Source organism: Nelumbo nucifera, chromosome 2, assembly GCF_055504915.1.
Source record: "Nelumbo nucifera cultivar China Antique chromosome 2, China Antique-T2T, whole genome shotgun sequence".
NCBI classification, from domain to species: Eukaryota; Viridiplantae; Streptophyta; class Magnoliopsida; order Proteales; family Nelumbonaceae; genus Nelumbo; species Nelumbo nucifera.
Genome location: NC_142650.1, coordinates 62,458,613 through 62,473,420, shown reverse-complemented (window position 1 = coordinate 62,473,420; position 14,808 = coordinate 62,458,613). Strand labels below are relative to the sequence as shown.

The following is a 14,808-nucleotide window of genomic DNA, read 5'->3' as shown; positions in this document are numbered from 1 at the left end:
TTTTTTTTTTCAAAACTGGTTCAGGGGAGCCGATCTAAAACCCCTCCATCCCCTGAACCAGTCAGACCCCGATACACCCACTGTAGGGGCATATCGGAAGGGTCCTGGAACGATACGTATTGGCCAATATGGGCCGATACGTAACAATACTTGGAACCTTGGATGCTTGTGGTTCAAGCCGTTTAAGTTTACAGCATCAAGATCTTATGACAAGAATGACTAATAACACCAGTAGTCATAATTCTTTTTCCCGATTGAAACACAAATTTTAGAGAGAAATATCAAATCCAAATATGACAAGCATTTTCCCACTCATGCAGTAAAGAAATAGAATTTTATGCACCTTCCTTAGTTGACAAAGCTATAAAGATGAATGTTTCTTTAAGTCCCAACAGTAGCAACGAGTTACAAATTATAGTACCCGTCCTCATAGCTAGCAAGTGTTTTGTTCCAAATCCATCAACCCTCTTCTCCAAATTCTTTTGTGAATCTCTCGTGCACTTCAAGGTCAGCTTTGCTCACTGTAGGCTTCTGTCTTGCAAGCACTTTCTCAAAATCTATTCTTGTGATTGGTGGGGGAAGAATCTGCACATGTGGGATTTCCAGTGGATATTAAATTACTTTGGAATACTAAATCAAGCAAAAAAAAAGGAATACCTCCATTTTTTTAGCATTTCACTCACTAATTCATACCTTCGAAGCAAGGCCTTTTGCTTCAAGTTCCTGCATGGTAATCTGAATAGCTCCTGGTTGCTTTGGTCCACATGGGACCCATGTGTCATCAGATGTCTTTACAAAATACATGGCATCCTGGGTTTTACGAACAGGTTCAAAGAGCACATCCCTGACCTGTCAAGGTAGTAAAATTGGGAACAGATAGCATCACTTAAGCAGGCAAGAATACCACTAATAAGCATTGATGTAGGGGTATCTCCTACATCACTTAAGCAGGCCTTTTGTTTCTGTACTTACACAAACAGAAATATCTGAACCTGAGAACCCTTCAGTCCTACGGGCTAGCATTTCAAAGTCACTTTCAGTCAAATTGTTAGGGGTATCTCCTAGATGTACCTACTCAATGCAGAACAATAAATTAATTGGGAGACAATAATCATTTCACAAACTGTTAGAGAAAAACACAATTAGGAGTGGGGTGGGGGTGGGGGGGAAGAATCTTAAACCTTAAACATGTGTTGCCTGGCCTTCAAATCAGGGAGAGGAATGTATATTCGTTTGTCAAATCGTCGCCGGATGGCCTGTGATAAACTGTCTATCAACCACAGCAGTACAATTCTTTATTGTTTAAAAATAAATGAGCTTCCATCCATTTGTAAAATGTCACATTTTGTATGTTTCGATTGGTGCATCTTGAAATTTCCTGGTTTTACTTGACTATTCTTTCTGAAGAAAGAATCATAAAAACAAGTAAAGAAATGAATAGCACAGTTGAAACAAATGCATGAATATCCTATGTTTTAATTCTCTGTTGCTGGTTTGAGCAGTGATGGTAACCTAGAAGGTTTCCAGCTTTACCTGATCCAAAGCATAGGGAGTATTTGTGGCTGCAAGAACAAGAACTTTCTGATCATTGTGTCCAACACCCTATAGGAAGATACAGATCAAATTAGAACTGAACAATTAAAAACAAAAGTGGGATCTAAGTGTCAACAATCACACATTCAGGTCAAGAAAAGATTATAACTGAACTATGTGAACTAAAATAATAAGCTGATCATATTTGCAAAGTCTCCAATTTTAAATCCATCATAGATGTTCTAAATCTCATTTAGTTTTTTTTTTCGTTCTTTGGTATATTACCTCATTTAGTTCAAGCAGCATAACATTCTACTGATTTTGTATGTCCCTTGGAGAACTAACAATCAGATCAATGATAAAAATCTTTTTTCCCTATTTTCCTAAGAAGCTACTCAATTCTTGGTGCAACCAGCAAAATGCAAATTTTCCTATAGTGAGACAAGTTTAAGGCTTGTTTAGGAAATCTGAAGTTGGGTGGCCATCAATTGTTGACATCTTCTTGTATGGCAACTTGTATATGGGCAGAAACTACGGGTGCAAGTCAGGCCGGGTTAGGTTGGGTTGAGGTCAACCCTAACCAAACCAAGGTTAGGTTGGGTTGGGTTCAGGTCTGGCTCGGTTTGGGTTTGGGTTGGTCCAACTTCTCTACTTCCTTCTGTCAAATGTACTTATTTCTTAGATCCTAAGGGTTCATTTTAATTCAATATTAGCATATTATGTGTAAAAGAACATAGTATAATGTTTTAGAAAAAGATTGCCTTTAAACAAAAAAGGCTTGCAATCAATATGCATGCATACATGCTATCATTAATAAAATTCTGTTAATTATCCAAATATATGTATATATATATGCATACATGTATAGATAGATACATAAATAGATAAATATGTATATACATAAATACATTAATACTCGCGGTGAAAAAAAATACATAAATATATAGATATACATTTATGGGTGCATAGTTGCATGTGTACATGCATGAATAGTGAATATGCATATATACAAGAACTTACATGCATAAATACATATATATATATATAATATTTATACATGCAAATATGAAGTTAAGTCAGGTTTGGGTTGGGTCGGTTTGGTCAAGGCCTCAACCCTAACCCAAGGTTAAGTTAGGTTCATAGTTTTCAACCCAAACCCTAGTTTTTCGGGCTGGGTTTGGGCTAACCCAGCCCATGTTGCAGCCCTAGAAGAAACTGTATATGATATTAAACTTCTGATAAATACCTTGGCCAAGTGTCACCTCAATCAAGTGCCTGAAACACCAGTAGGATCTCAATTCTTAATCTTAATTCTTTTCAAACCCCAGAGAGGAACCTAATTTTAGGCCCTGGAGAAGGACAAATGCATCTGCTGCTCTAATGAAGTCTCCCTTCCCAACCGTTCCTAAATGGTTAAACATTAGAACCATCAAGCATATTGTTGCCAGAAATGCTGCAACTCTTTTCACTGTCTCTTATAAGACAGGAAGGTTATTTAATTGTGGGTGAATATCAAAATAATCAATATCAAATAAGATGCATATCCAATTAGCTTGACTTTTAGGTTCCAATTGTCTGCAATGCAGTTTCATTTGCACTGCATCAGAGTGCAAATTCTGTTTTTTTTTTGAATTCTGATTTAATTTTCTCTGGATTTTTGCTTCAGGTTTTATTTTACTTCATCTGCACTACAAACAAACATAACGAGGTAAAAGTTGAAACAAAAATAAACCAGACTTTGCACTTAATCCATTTGCACTAGTACGAATGAAAACGCAGTGTAAACAAACTAGGGCCTTTACTCATTTGTTTGTTTTATTTCAGTACCAAACTCCAAAATTTAAGCACTTTCTTACCCTACATATCATTTTAACACCTCTAATTGACTGAAATAAAACAAACAAAATATCCCTTGACATGAATACCCAACCAAACCCTTCCGTTGAACTTAAAACCCCTAAATCCAGCAATCCACCAAGTTTCACATTCAAGCTCCACTAATTCACCATTGATATCTGACATGATACCCTTTCAAAGCTCAATTAACGCCATAAGACTAAATCTACCATCTCACACTCAAACTCCAATAAATAAACACAATTAAAATGCAATACATCAAACCCTTCCATTGAACTCAAAACCCCTAAATCCAGCAATTCACCAAGTTTCACACTCAAACTCCACTAATTCATCCCATTTTAATGATTCCATTTGTCTCAAACCATAAGACTAAATCTACCATCTCACAGATCTGATAAAAATCAGATACTACCATCAAATCCCAATCACTCAAACATGATAACCACCAATTTTCCCTTCAAATCTAGACAATAAACTACTAAACCTTTTTACATGCCATTTTAATGATTCCATTTGGCTGAAACCTTCAAGCTTAAAATCCTATTAAATGACCATTTTGGGACCAATAAGACACTCCCATCAGATTCCAAAACATAAAATCCACTAGCCCACTAAATTTCACTGAAAAAATTCCCCCATTTGGCCATCTACATGACAACCTATATTCCATTTCGAGGTATTAGAATGAAAAAACCATTGAGGCCTATTTCTGCCTGTGATACACATCATTCTTCCCCATACTTGATCCTAGCCGTCCATAGAGCACCTCAAATCTCAGTTGCCCAACTGGTATCCCCATCTCAAATGACATATTACTATCATAAACAATGCTTTGTTCAACAGATCACTTAAAAGTCATTCATAGTTAGCATTATATGGCGTCTCTTGTATAAATGAACACAATTAAAATGCAACAATACAACTCCAGGGAGAATGTACAGGTGTACAAAAAAGTTGGGCATGAAGTATATTTTACATCACATTATTCATAAATTAGAACATATCAACCTATCAACCTCATGATGATAATGAATCAGTGTTAATTCCTTTCTCAAATATACTCGTACAAACACCATGGATATGTAATTTCAACCACATTTGTAATATCTAGTATAAAATAACAATGTAGTAAGTTAGAAAAGAAGATCATGCATTCACAAATTCCAATTCGGGAACAAATACCTGCATTTGTACAAGAAGTTCTGTTTTTATACGTCGAGAAGCTTCACTTTCATTGCCTTCACCACGCTGACCACATAAGGAATCTATCTCATCAATAAAGATGATGGAAGGAGCACTGTCACGAGCCATCTGGAAAAGGCTTGACACTAGCTTTTCACTTTCACCCATCCACTTAGAAACAAGGTCTGATGAAGAAACACTGGAGAAAACAGCATACTACATTTGTCAGTGTATCAGACCAAATCCATGTGCATGCAAACCTCACTTGTACATTTTTCATAAAACCACATCACAAAAAAAGAGATTTCATCAACTAGTTGTGTCCTGATTTCACAAGGATTCTACCAAAAAAACCAAAAGATTACTCAAAGATAACTTTACCTATCCAATTTACTAAAATAACTATTGATTCTTTCAATGTTTCCCCATTAAGAAATAGCATATTAAATACACATTTTTTATGAGTAATAATGGAATTTTATTAAATCAGAAACTGATTCAGGTTTATAATCTCATACAAGAGCCCTTGGAGAGGCACGAGCTACAGCCTCTCCTAACAGATTGCAAAGAAACTAGGAAAAGAGTACAGAAATCACAGCTGAGCCCAGAACAATTCTTCCCTATTTGCCCCTTGCTTGGCTAACACATCAGCCAAAGCATTTGCTGATCTCCCCACCCACTGAATAGAAACTGACATATTTCTTGTCAGTCATTAATCTTCTTAACTTCGTTCTTATAGCACCAAACAGCATCCTCAGGTGTCATTAACCAGCCCACCCCCACCTTGGAGTCCCCTTCAATAATTAGTTGTTGTACACCGACACCCAATTGGTATGCAAACTGCACCCCTTGTATAGCAGCTAGTAATTCTGCCCTAACAGAATCTCCGATTCCCAAAGGACTCGAGTATAGAACAACCTCTCCAAGCTCATTCCTCAAAAGTCCCCCCCCCCCCCAATTCCAGGCAGCCCAGGATTGCCCAAACTGCACCCATCAAAATTCAGCTTCAGCCAGAGGAAACTACCCCGAAAGGCCAAAACTACCCTGTTCTTGATGGAAGAGAACTAATGGAACAAATCCAATGTCTTCAACCAATGTATTGCCCTAACCAGCACACAGTCCTTCAATTCTTGGTTGCTCCTTTCCTTCTTTTGAAAGATTCTAGCATTCCTTTCTTTCCATAACATCCAAATCAAGGCTACTCGAGCACATCTCCACATTAATCTTCCTCTTTTTGAAGGCCAACTGAAAGTAGAATGGTCAAAGGTCAAGCGTACTTCTACTGGAAAGTTCCAACTACACTCAAACAAAGAATTTAGCCAAGCCCACAATTCTGCAAAGAACAGACAGGATATGAGTAGATGGTAACAATCCTCCCCCATGAGCTCTACAAAGGGTACACCAGTTGGGAGAAATACAAAGGGTCTTCTCTTTTGTAAGTTATCTAAAGTGTTTACTTTCCCACAATACACTTCCCAGCAGAAAGCCATAATCTTTGGGGGAACCGGCCTACACCAAATTTCCTTTGAGGGAAAAACCTGTTGAATAGAAGACTGAGACATGGACTTAAAGAAAGAGGAACAAGTAAAAATCCCTTTGGGACTAGGAGCCCACACCCTTTTGTCTGGCTTGGAAAGATCCAAACAAACTTGATTAAGGAGGTAAAGAAAATTAGATAGAGAGTTAATTTCAGCATCTCTTAACCCCTTACGAAATCCAAAATCCCAATTTGGAGCCAAGGGTGTTCCCAAAGATTAGACAAATTTTGAAACCACCTCTTTTTATATGACGAAATGGAGAACTAAAAAGGTAAAAGGTCCTTTAAAGGGGTATTTCCCACCCAAATATCCTCCCAAAACCGGACGGAGTTACCAGAAGAAACTTCATACCTGACAAACCTGAGAAAGTGAGGAAGAGTGTTATGGATGGCCTTCCACGGTGCATACCAGATTAGCCCACTTTGATACACCTGCATCCACCCATCCTCTGAGATGCCAAGAATGCTCCCCACCACTTCATGCCAAAGCCTCTCACTTTCCAATGACCAATGCCAAAGCCTTTTTTTTTTTGTGATCAATAATGCCAAAGCCATTTCCCTAACAATGCTAGATTTTTTTGAACCACCCTCCCTATCCCCAAACCCCCCTCCTCTTTGCTTCTACACACAATTTCCCACTTTAATCAAATGATCTTTTTTTTACATGCCCCAGTTCCCAAAGGAAGTTTTTCATTAACTTCTCCAGCTTCCTAGTTTCCCTAAGTGGTATCCTAAAGACAAACAAAAAGTAAGTGGGTAAGTTTGCCAATGTAGCTTTTATTAAAGTGATCCTACCACCCAAAGAAATGTAATTCTTTTTCCACAAAGCTAATCTCTTCTAAAACTTTTCTAGCACTGGATGTAGAACCTACTCTCCCTAGGGTTCGCCCTAAATAGGACAAAGGCCGAGATGAGATGGAACACTCGAGACACTCCACAATAGCCTTGACCTCCCTATCCTCCAAATTAATACCCGCTATGCAGCTCTTTTCCAAATTTATTTTCAGATTAGAGATTCTTTCAAAACCTTTGGTCAACTCTTTCAAATTTGATACCTTCTCACTAATGCCCCCTTCATAGAAAATCATCAAATCATCTGCAAACTAAAGATGGGTGACTGGGATCTTGTTCCTCCCTACTCTCCAACTCCTAATGGCATCTTCCCTATCGGCTTTAGCAATGATTCTACTAAACACATCAACTACTAAAGTAAGAGGAATGGAGAGAGTGGATCCCCTTGCCTAATACCCCTGCATGCTGGAAAGAAGTCCTTCACCACACCATTAACCAAGATAGAGTAATGACAGGTATTAACGCACCCAAGTATCCATCTACACTATTTCTCCCCAAGTCATTGGCCTTTTCAAGTTCAATTTGCAAGCAAAGTCTCTTTGCCTAGATCTTTTCATCTCCTCCACACATTCATTTGCAATTAGAATCTGATCTATTACTTGTCTTCTTTGAATGAAAGCCCCTTGATTTTGGCTGATGATAAAAGGAAGGACTTCTTTAAGCCTCAAAGAGAGCACCTTAGCCAATATTTTATAAACACTAATAGGCCTAAAGTCTTTTGGGTGATTGGCATCAATCTTCTTAGGGATTAGAGCCAAGAACATGGCATTGACTGCAAGGCTTACTAAGTAATTGTCTACAAATTCTTAAAAGACATCACATAGATCATCTTTTAGCACCTCCCAATAGTCTTGATAAAAAGCCATTATAAAACCATTTAGGCCCAGAGCCTTAGATCTATCCATTGAAAGACCGCCTCCTTGATATCTTCTTCCTCAAAATTCCTTTCTAGCCATCTTGCCTTTTTGTCCTCCAACCTACGTCAATCCACCCCTCCCACAACTGCTCTCTCATTCAAAGGCCTTCTAAAGATTGATTTAAAATGGTCAATGAAAATACACATTATTTATTAATACAATAACTGATTCTTTTCATAAGTTTGTGTTGGAATTTTGCCCTCAAAATAAAATATCATACTTATGCTATTATTTATAATGTCTTTCCATCTCTATTATCTTCAGATTCTAAATTCCACCCTTTTGCCACATCATTATATTGGATAATCATGATTTACTGTATAAATTTTCAAAAATAACAAAAGATTATGATGCCCTCCATGTGCTTGCCTTAAAGAAAATAGTGCATCAAGCAAACCTTATTCTTAGTATAATAATTGAATATCTACATAAGCATGTCTTACAAGTTTGCCCTCAAAAGTAAATATCACATTTATTGCTATTATTTGTAATGCCTTTCCATCTCTCCTCTCTTCAGTTTATGAACTCCACTCTTTTGCTACACTCTTATAGTGGATAATTATCATTTAGTGTATCAATTTTCAAAAGCAATAAAAGAGTGAGGCCCCCACATGCATTGCGACTTCACTAGTAGGCTCGAATTAACTAAAATAGAAAACAAAGTTATAGATATGAGAGACCAAGCTATAGGCTCCTATTGATTTCTTCACTTGATTGATTGGCTGGTTAAAATCAAAAATCAATAGGAGAATCCACTGAATAGAAAGATCACTGGTCATATGCAACTTTCCTACTCACAACATAATTGCTAACTTAGAAAATTTTAGGTCCCTGAGTCATGTAGCATACTGTAATTACTCAGGGAACAAAAGACAAAATCAGAAACCTGATCCTAACACTTTTTTTTTACAAAAAAAAAAGAAAGAAAGAAAGAAAGAAAAAGAAAAAGAATGTGTATCATCCCCTCAATCATTAACAACTCAACCCAAACAAAGCCTTTTTTCTGAAATATTTTTTGTGTTTCACCACCTTTCCACTCAAACACAAAATCATATGACGAATGGAAAAAAAAAGCAATTATAAATTCTAAAACATTCGGATGGGAAAACACAAGTTAATAAATTAACAGATGCCAGAGTATTTTGTGCCACAGAATACAAATGTCAATCAGGAAAGTTCCTGACTGTCAAAGATGTGCAACAGAGTACAGACATATGCAGTTTTTTTGGAGATAAGTGGACAAGATAGAGGATATTTAAGGGGAAAATCATTAGGTTAGGTCCATATGTAAGAATGCAAGGTCTTTTTCCTTTGATTGGGCTTTTATTTGAAAAGAATCTGAAGCGGTCGACCAGTAGAATTCTTTTTGAAATGGTTTCTTGGCATTAGAGACTGTGAGAAACATTTTTGAGTTTCTTATTTTGTAAATTACATGTTAACTCAACAACTCAGTATGTTAAACTTGTAAATCCTCTCTTTCTAACCTATAGAAGATTTAACCATCTATCATAAAGAAAAAGTTGATGATTTGTTTTCTTTTCTCTAAGGAACCAAACAAAAGAGACTTTATTGTGATAATGAATAAATTACCTGAAAAAAGTTGAGTCTGCTTCTGTTGCAACAGCTTTTGCTAGGTAAGACTTTCCAGTTCCAGGTGGACCATATAAGAGAAATGCCCTCCAAGGTCGTCTCTTGCCTAAAGAGAACATCTGATTAAGTAAGACTTTAATTGCAAGACTACATGGTAATATTTAGGTACATTGCAGATTTTCACAAAACTTTCAGAATGAAACTTTTAAAATATTAAAGAGGAATGATTTGATAATGGTACATATGAAACATTTTTTAACAAAATGAAGGCCTCTCTGTTGTCAATCCTCAAATATTATTCATAATTTGTATACCATGGAATTAAATTAGATATTGTAGTGATCTTCCTCCTAATGCCTTCCCTACTTATGAAGGGGGGAGGAGGGGAAGGTCAAACAAAGTATTTTATGATTCTGTTTCACCACCATAAGATCTAAAATTTATATGCATGACTTAAACATTATAGACAAGTAGACAACACTATAATTCTTCATGGTAGCCTGGGCGACAACTTCCCTTCCAAAGCATACAACATGAGTATTTAATAATAGTAGATCAGAAAAAAAAGGTAGGGTTTTTCTTTAATAATAGTAGGTCAGAGAAAAAAAAAGTAGGGTTTTCACTGTTCATAATACACAATATATATATATATATGTTTGATTTAGTGTTGCCATCACCATGGGCTTTATACAATTAAACTGCTGATGAGACTACTAGACTACTCTTATCTGTAAAAGAAAAACAAACAATTTCTGGAACCTCATATCAACCTGCTGCAAAACTAATAGAAAATATTTTGAGTTTTTAGTTGGGTCAAAAACCAGATGCTCAATTAACTTGATTAAGTACTAACCTGTAAAAAATTGCGGGTACTTCACAGGCAATATAACTGCCTCCTGCAATGCCTGCTTAGCGCTTTCAAGTCCGGCAACATCATTCCACTTGACATTTGGCTTCTCTCTTATAATAGCTGAATTAAGGCCTGCTCTGAGCTTTGCTTGCTCGGGATCCTCTCCATCTCCCCCATCTCCATCCTTGGACTTTGTCTTCGGCCTTGTGGCAACCGCAGAATCACCATTCGAACCAGGGCCAGCTCCTCCCTCATCAAGAACAGCCCGGATCTCCTCAGCCCGCCTCAAGTACTCAGTGAATTTCTGAGTAATTGCTTCCTTAATCTTAGGATTCTTCTCGTACTTCAAGTGGGTCTTGAAGTACTCCAAGGCATTCATATAAAGGGGAAAGGCCTTGCTGTAATTCCCCGCATTATCTTCGTGAACCGCCTGCTTCACGTATTCTATAGCCTGCTCCTTGAAATTGCTATACATCTTCCTATTCCAACGAATTGCATAGAAAGCAAAACCCTAAACAAGATAAAAGGCTCCACCAAGACAATCCAGCTTAAAAAACCCTAAAATTCCCGGGAAAATCCATTCATCTTCCTTTCCTTTCCCTCGTTCTCTATACAAATACGCATAATCTCTGATCAGATCAGATATATATTTATAGGAACAAAGTGGCTCCAAATTCCGGGCTTCGATCTCTAGCGGTTGCTGATCTTAAAACCTTCGGAGAAACCCTAGCAAGCTCGCTGAGACCTTTTGTATATCTTCTCTGAAAAATCTTGAACTGAAAACCAAGAGTAACAACAGGTTACAAGAAACAGACCTTAACGCGCTTAGTCGAGAAAGGAGCCGCAGGTAAGATGGAAAGCAAATACCCCAACTTCTTTGTTAATCAACTACTTTCGACGATCTCTTTCTAATCTCCACGTTTCAATCAAATACCCCAACTTAGATTAGATCGCAGAGAGTAAGGTGGAAAGCAAAAGAGAGAGAGAGAGAGAGAGAGGGTCGTCGGGACTTTAGCGCTATGCCATCGGCAAGAGAGACGAGGACGACGAGGAACACAAACAGAACAGAGATCAGGATTGTGAGGGAAATAAAATAGAAGAATCTAATAAAGCCTGAGGAATCAAAAGCGTCCGAGAAGTAGAATAGAAATTTTATTTCAATATTCAGCAATCAATCAACAATCATTCATTTTCTTCACTTGCAGACGAAAAGTCCAATTGCAATTGCACACTTGGGAATTTTCCTCTTGTCTGACGAGAGAGGTGGTCAATGCTGGCCCGGCCCGCAATTGAAAAGTCTGGCTCATGTAGATCAGGCCCCCGGCCCATGATCTCCCTGTAATGGCCCATCAAGCGAAACGATGTCTTTTGACCGAGGAGGATTTGGAATTTTCACTGGTTTTGTAATGGTAACTCGTAATTGAGAGCAAGGCCGACGATGCTGTCAGGCTGCCTTTATCTTCCCTCGTCTCAAGTCAGACTCAAGATTTGCTGCGTTGAACAGCGCGCCTCATACCGATCTCACAGCACGTTTCACCATGCATATACAACATTTCCTTATGAAAAAATTTCAAGCACAGAGATGCTCTAAATATACGGCGAAAACATGTTATGAGGTCGGTGTGAGACGTATTTGTGAAAGCAGATCCGAACTCTGGACTCTGGAGTGGATGGTCCCACCATATATTATTGAACAAAACATTTTGCCTCCAGCTACAAGGTGCAGCAGATCCATTGGCTTCAGGATGCAACTTGCTCGGGTAATGTTGAGAGTTTTGTTAAAGAGATATAATATAAAACATCATGTGTCTCTCTTTTAAGTTTCTGACAATCATAAAAACCTCCCCACAAGTTTTATTTTAATAAAACCTTCTGTGATTTTTTTAAAAGCTGAACACAAACCTCCCTTCCCTTAATACGTTAGATGGAAAACGGCTAATTGATGCATTATTCTTTTAATACCCATTTTACCATTTCATGTGTTCTGAATGAAGAAATCCAACGCCACCAAAATCTTTCCCGTCGATGCTCCTCACGAAAAACATAATGTGGTCTTCAGTGAAGTGCCCTCCCTCATCTCTAGGCTCCAACCATACATGTATTTGCACCCTCCCTCATCCCCACCCCTTCCCCCTTCTCTTGTCGGTGCTTCGTATCACCATCATAAAGTCATCCTCCATTGTAACCTTATATTGGACTTGAAGACGTCTATAGAATACATACGCCTTGGGGTTTTGAGGATGTCGATGGGGATGCTTGATGCACCTCCTTCAGTTGTTGCCTGTTGATAGTTTGGACAAGCGGGCGAACGAAAGGAAAATGAGCTTTTCTATGCTGGCCTCGGGGGAATTAAGCAACTAATTCACCGCCAATGCAAGGCTGCCATTAAGGAGCATCGACATTGCTCTCATCCTGGTTGCATGCCTTTTTCAGAATCAGGGTAAGATTGTTAGATTAGATAATGGAGAGATCAGGCAATAATAATGTCCGAAGAAAGTTGAAGCTAATGACGGACTTGACCAGAAGAACCAGCACTTTCTTATCTGACCACAATCACCACTGTTAGTTTCTATTGGTTTCGTGTCAGTTGGGGTCGAAGACTCGACCTTTGAACCTAAAGCAAAACAGGGAGTTAATCTTCTTGGTTTTGGTTTTTTAGAGTTTTGCGATTTCAGCCATTAAAGTTGGAGAGAGAAGAGGAAAAGAGATGCCTGGCATTGGCATGGAGAGGGGATTTAAAGCTGCAAAAGTCTGAAATGGCGTCATTGTAGAATCTGAAGCTAGAACCTATTGGAGCAGTTGAATGACTTGGAAAAATAAATGAATCTTCAAAAAAACCTGTGACGAGGAAGAGGGGTCTTGTGGGACCATGGCATTGAAGGGGCTTTTGTACTTGATTACAATAAAGTATCTTTGAAGAATCCATTAATGGAGTTGCAGCAGCTTTTATACTTGATTACAATTATCTTTATTTTTCCTCCACCAATCCGATTATGGAGTTCATCATAATGCAAGTCCAAGAAGAGAGGCGTTGGAGAAAATATCTTTAAAATGTGCAAAATTATATTGGAAGGGGTTTATTGGCTGCAAGCGCAGAGAATAATATTTTGTTTCTTGGGAAAATAACATTAACTTGATTCCATTCCTGTGTCCTGTTAATTAGTAAAATTATACAAAATAAAAAAGGGAATGATGGGGAGTGGGACGAAACAGCGGCGGTGACAGTGGTGGGGAGTGACAAAACAGGGATGGTGATAGTGGCAGGAAGTGGGACGAAGAAGAAGAAAGAGAAGAAAAAAAAAGTAGAGGGACAGAGAAGGAAAGGGAGAGAGAAGATAAGAGAGAGTTGGAGGGGATCGCTACTGTTACTCGGTGTTGGAAAGTCTATTTGCCGCCGCTCTTTCAACAAAGAAGATGAATGGTAAACTTTTGAATTGATTAGAGCCCATCTCCTAAGTAAAAACTTCAGATAAATTTCATTTACTACGGGGAGGTTTTCGTAACGAAGTGATAAGGATAGGGAAATGCTTTCCAAGTTTTCGTAAAAACAAGAGATTTTCAAGAACTAGAGAAGAAAGCTGCGTGAAATCTAAATGGAGATGGATACTAAAGTGGAGAAATTCACGCACAGCTTGACGTGGAAAAATTTTGTGTTTTGGATACCTTGAACACGAGCTATTTTACACTAGGGTAAAATGGGTATTTAGAAAAAAATATTATACATTGGTAAACGTTTTCTGTTTGGATTAGTAAGGGAGGAGAGGTTTTTTATTTTTGTCAATTTTTTGAAAAGTTAAGGGAGATTTTTGCTAAAATAAAACTATAAGGGAAGTTTTTACGATTGTTAGAAACTTGAAAGAAGGTCTTTATTTAAAATTTGAATGGGCCCAACTAACTAGGCCCAAAAGTAGTGTATGTAGGGGTAGGGGTTTTGGGAACCATTGCGTTTTCTATTAAGAAAACATCATATTAAATTATCAAAATACCCCACTAAACTTTTTTTATTTTTTATTTTATCTTTATTTCTCTTAAAACCTATTTAACTTACTGTTTTTCCTTTCTTCTTTTTTTCCCCTTTTCGTTGCCTTCTCTTATTCTTTTTAATTGAAATTACCAAAATACCCCACTAAACTTTTTTTATTTTCATTTTAAGCGCTTATTTCTTTTAAAACCTATTGTTTTCCCTTTCTTCTTTTCCCCCTCCCTCATTCTCCACTCTTATTCTTTTTAAATGAAAGGACAGAATATACCCATTTCTCATCTTCCTTTTCTTCTCTTCTCTTCTTCAATCTCGTCTCTATAGCTGTCGCCCGATAATGCTTTGATCCGCCTAGCTTTCTGGGCGCCCTTCAGACTGGTCAGGCAACGACCCTTCCATATGGACCTGCATTACTTGCGACAACAAACAAGTCACCAGATCTTAATCAACTCACCCAAACTGATCTGTTTAGAGAGTAGTAAATTTCACACTTCATCCGTTTAGAGAG

The 14,808-nt window shown here is 37.8% G+C and overlaps 1 protein-coding gene across 1 annotated transcript; it reads right to left on the bottom strand.

Annotated features, from left to right (window-relative positions):
- Positions 1–232: 232 nt before the first annotated feature.
- On the bottom strand, positions 233–11,574 carry LOC104607712 (protein SUPPRESSOR OF K(+) TRANSPORT GROWTH DEFECT 1). The gene is made up of 8 exons (XM_010273405.3): positions 10,325–11,574; positions 9,472–9,577; positions 4,576–4,774; positions 1,534–1,602; positions 1,182–1,256; positions 973–1,071; positions 694–849; positions 233–585 (listed from the first exon to the last, which is right to left on the bottom strand). Exons 1-8 carry the CDS (start codon positions 10,794–10,796, stop codon positions 460–462), a joined length of 1,302 nt encoding a protein of 433 aa, XP_010271707.1. The 5' UTR covers positions 10,797–11,574; the 3' UTR covers positions 233–459.
- Between the last annotated feature and the right edge of the window lie 3,234 nt (positions 11,575–14,808).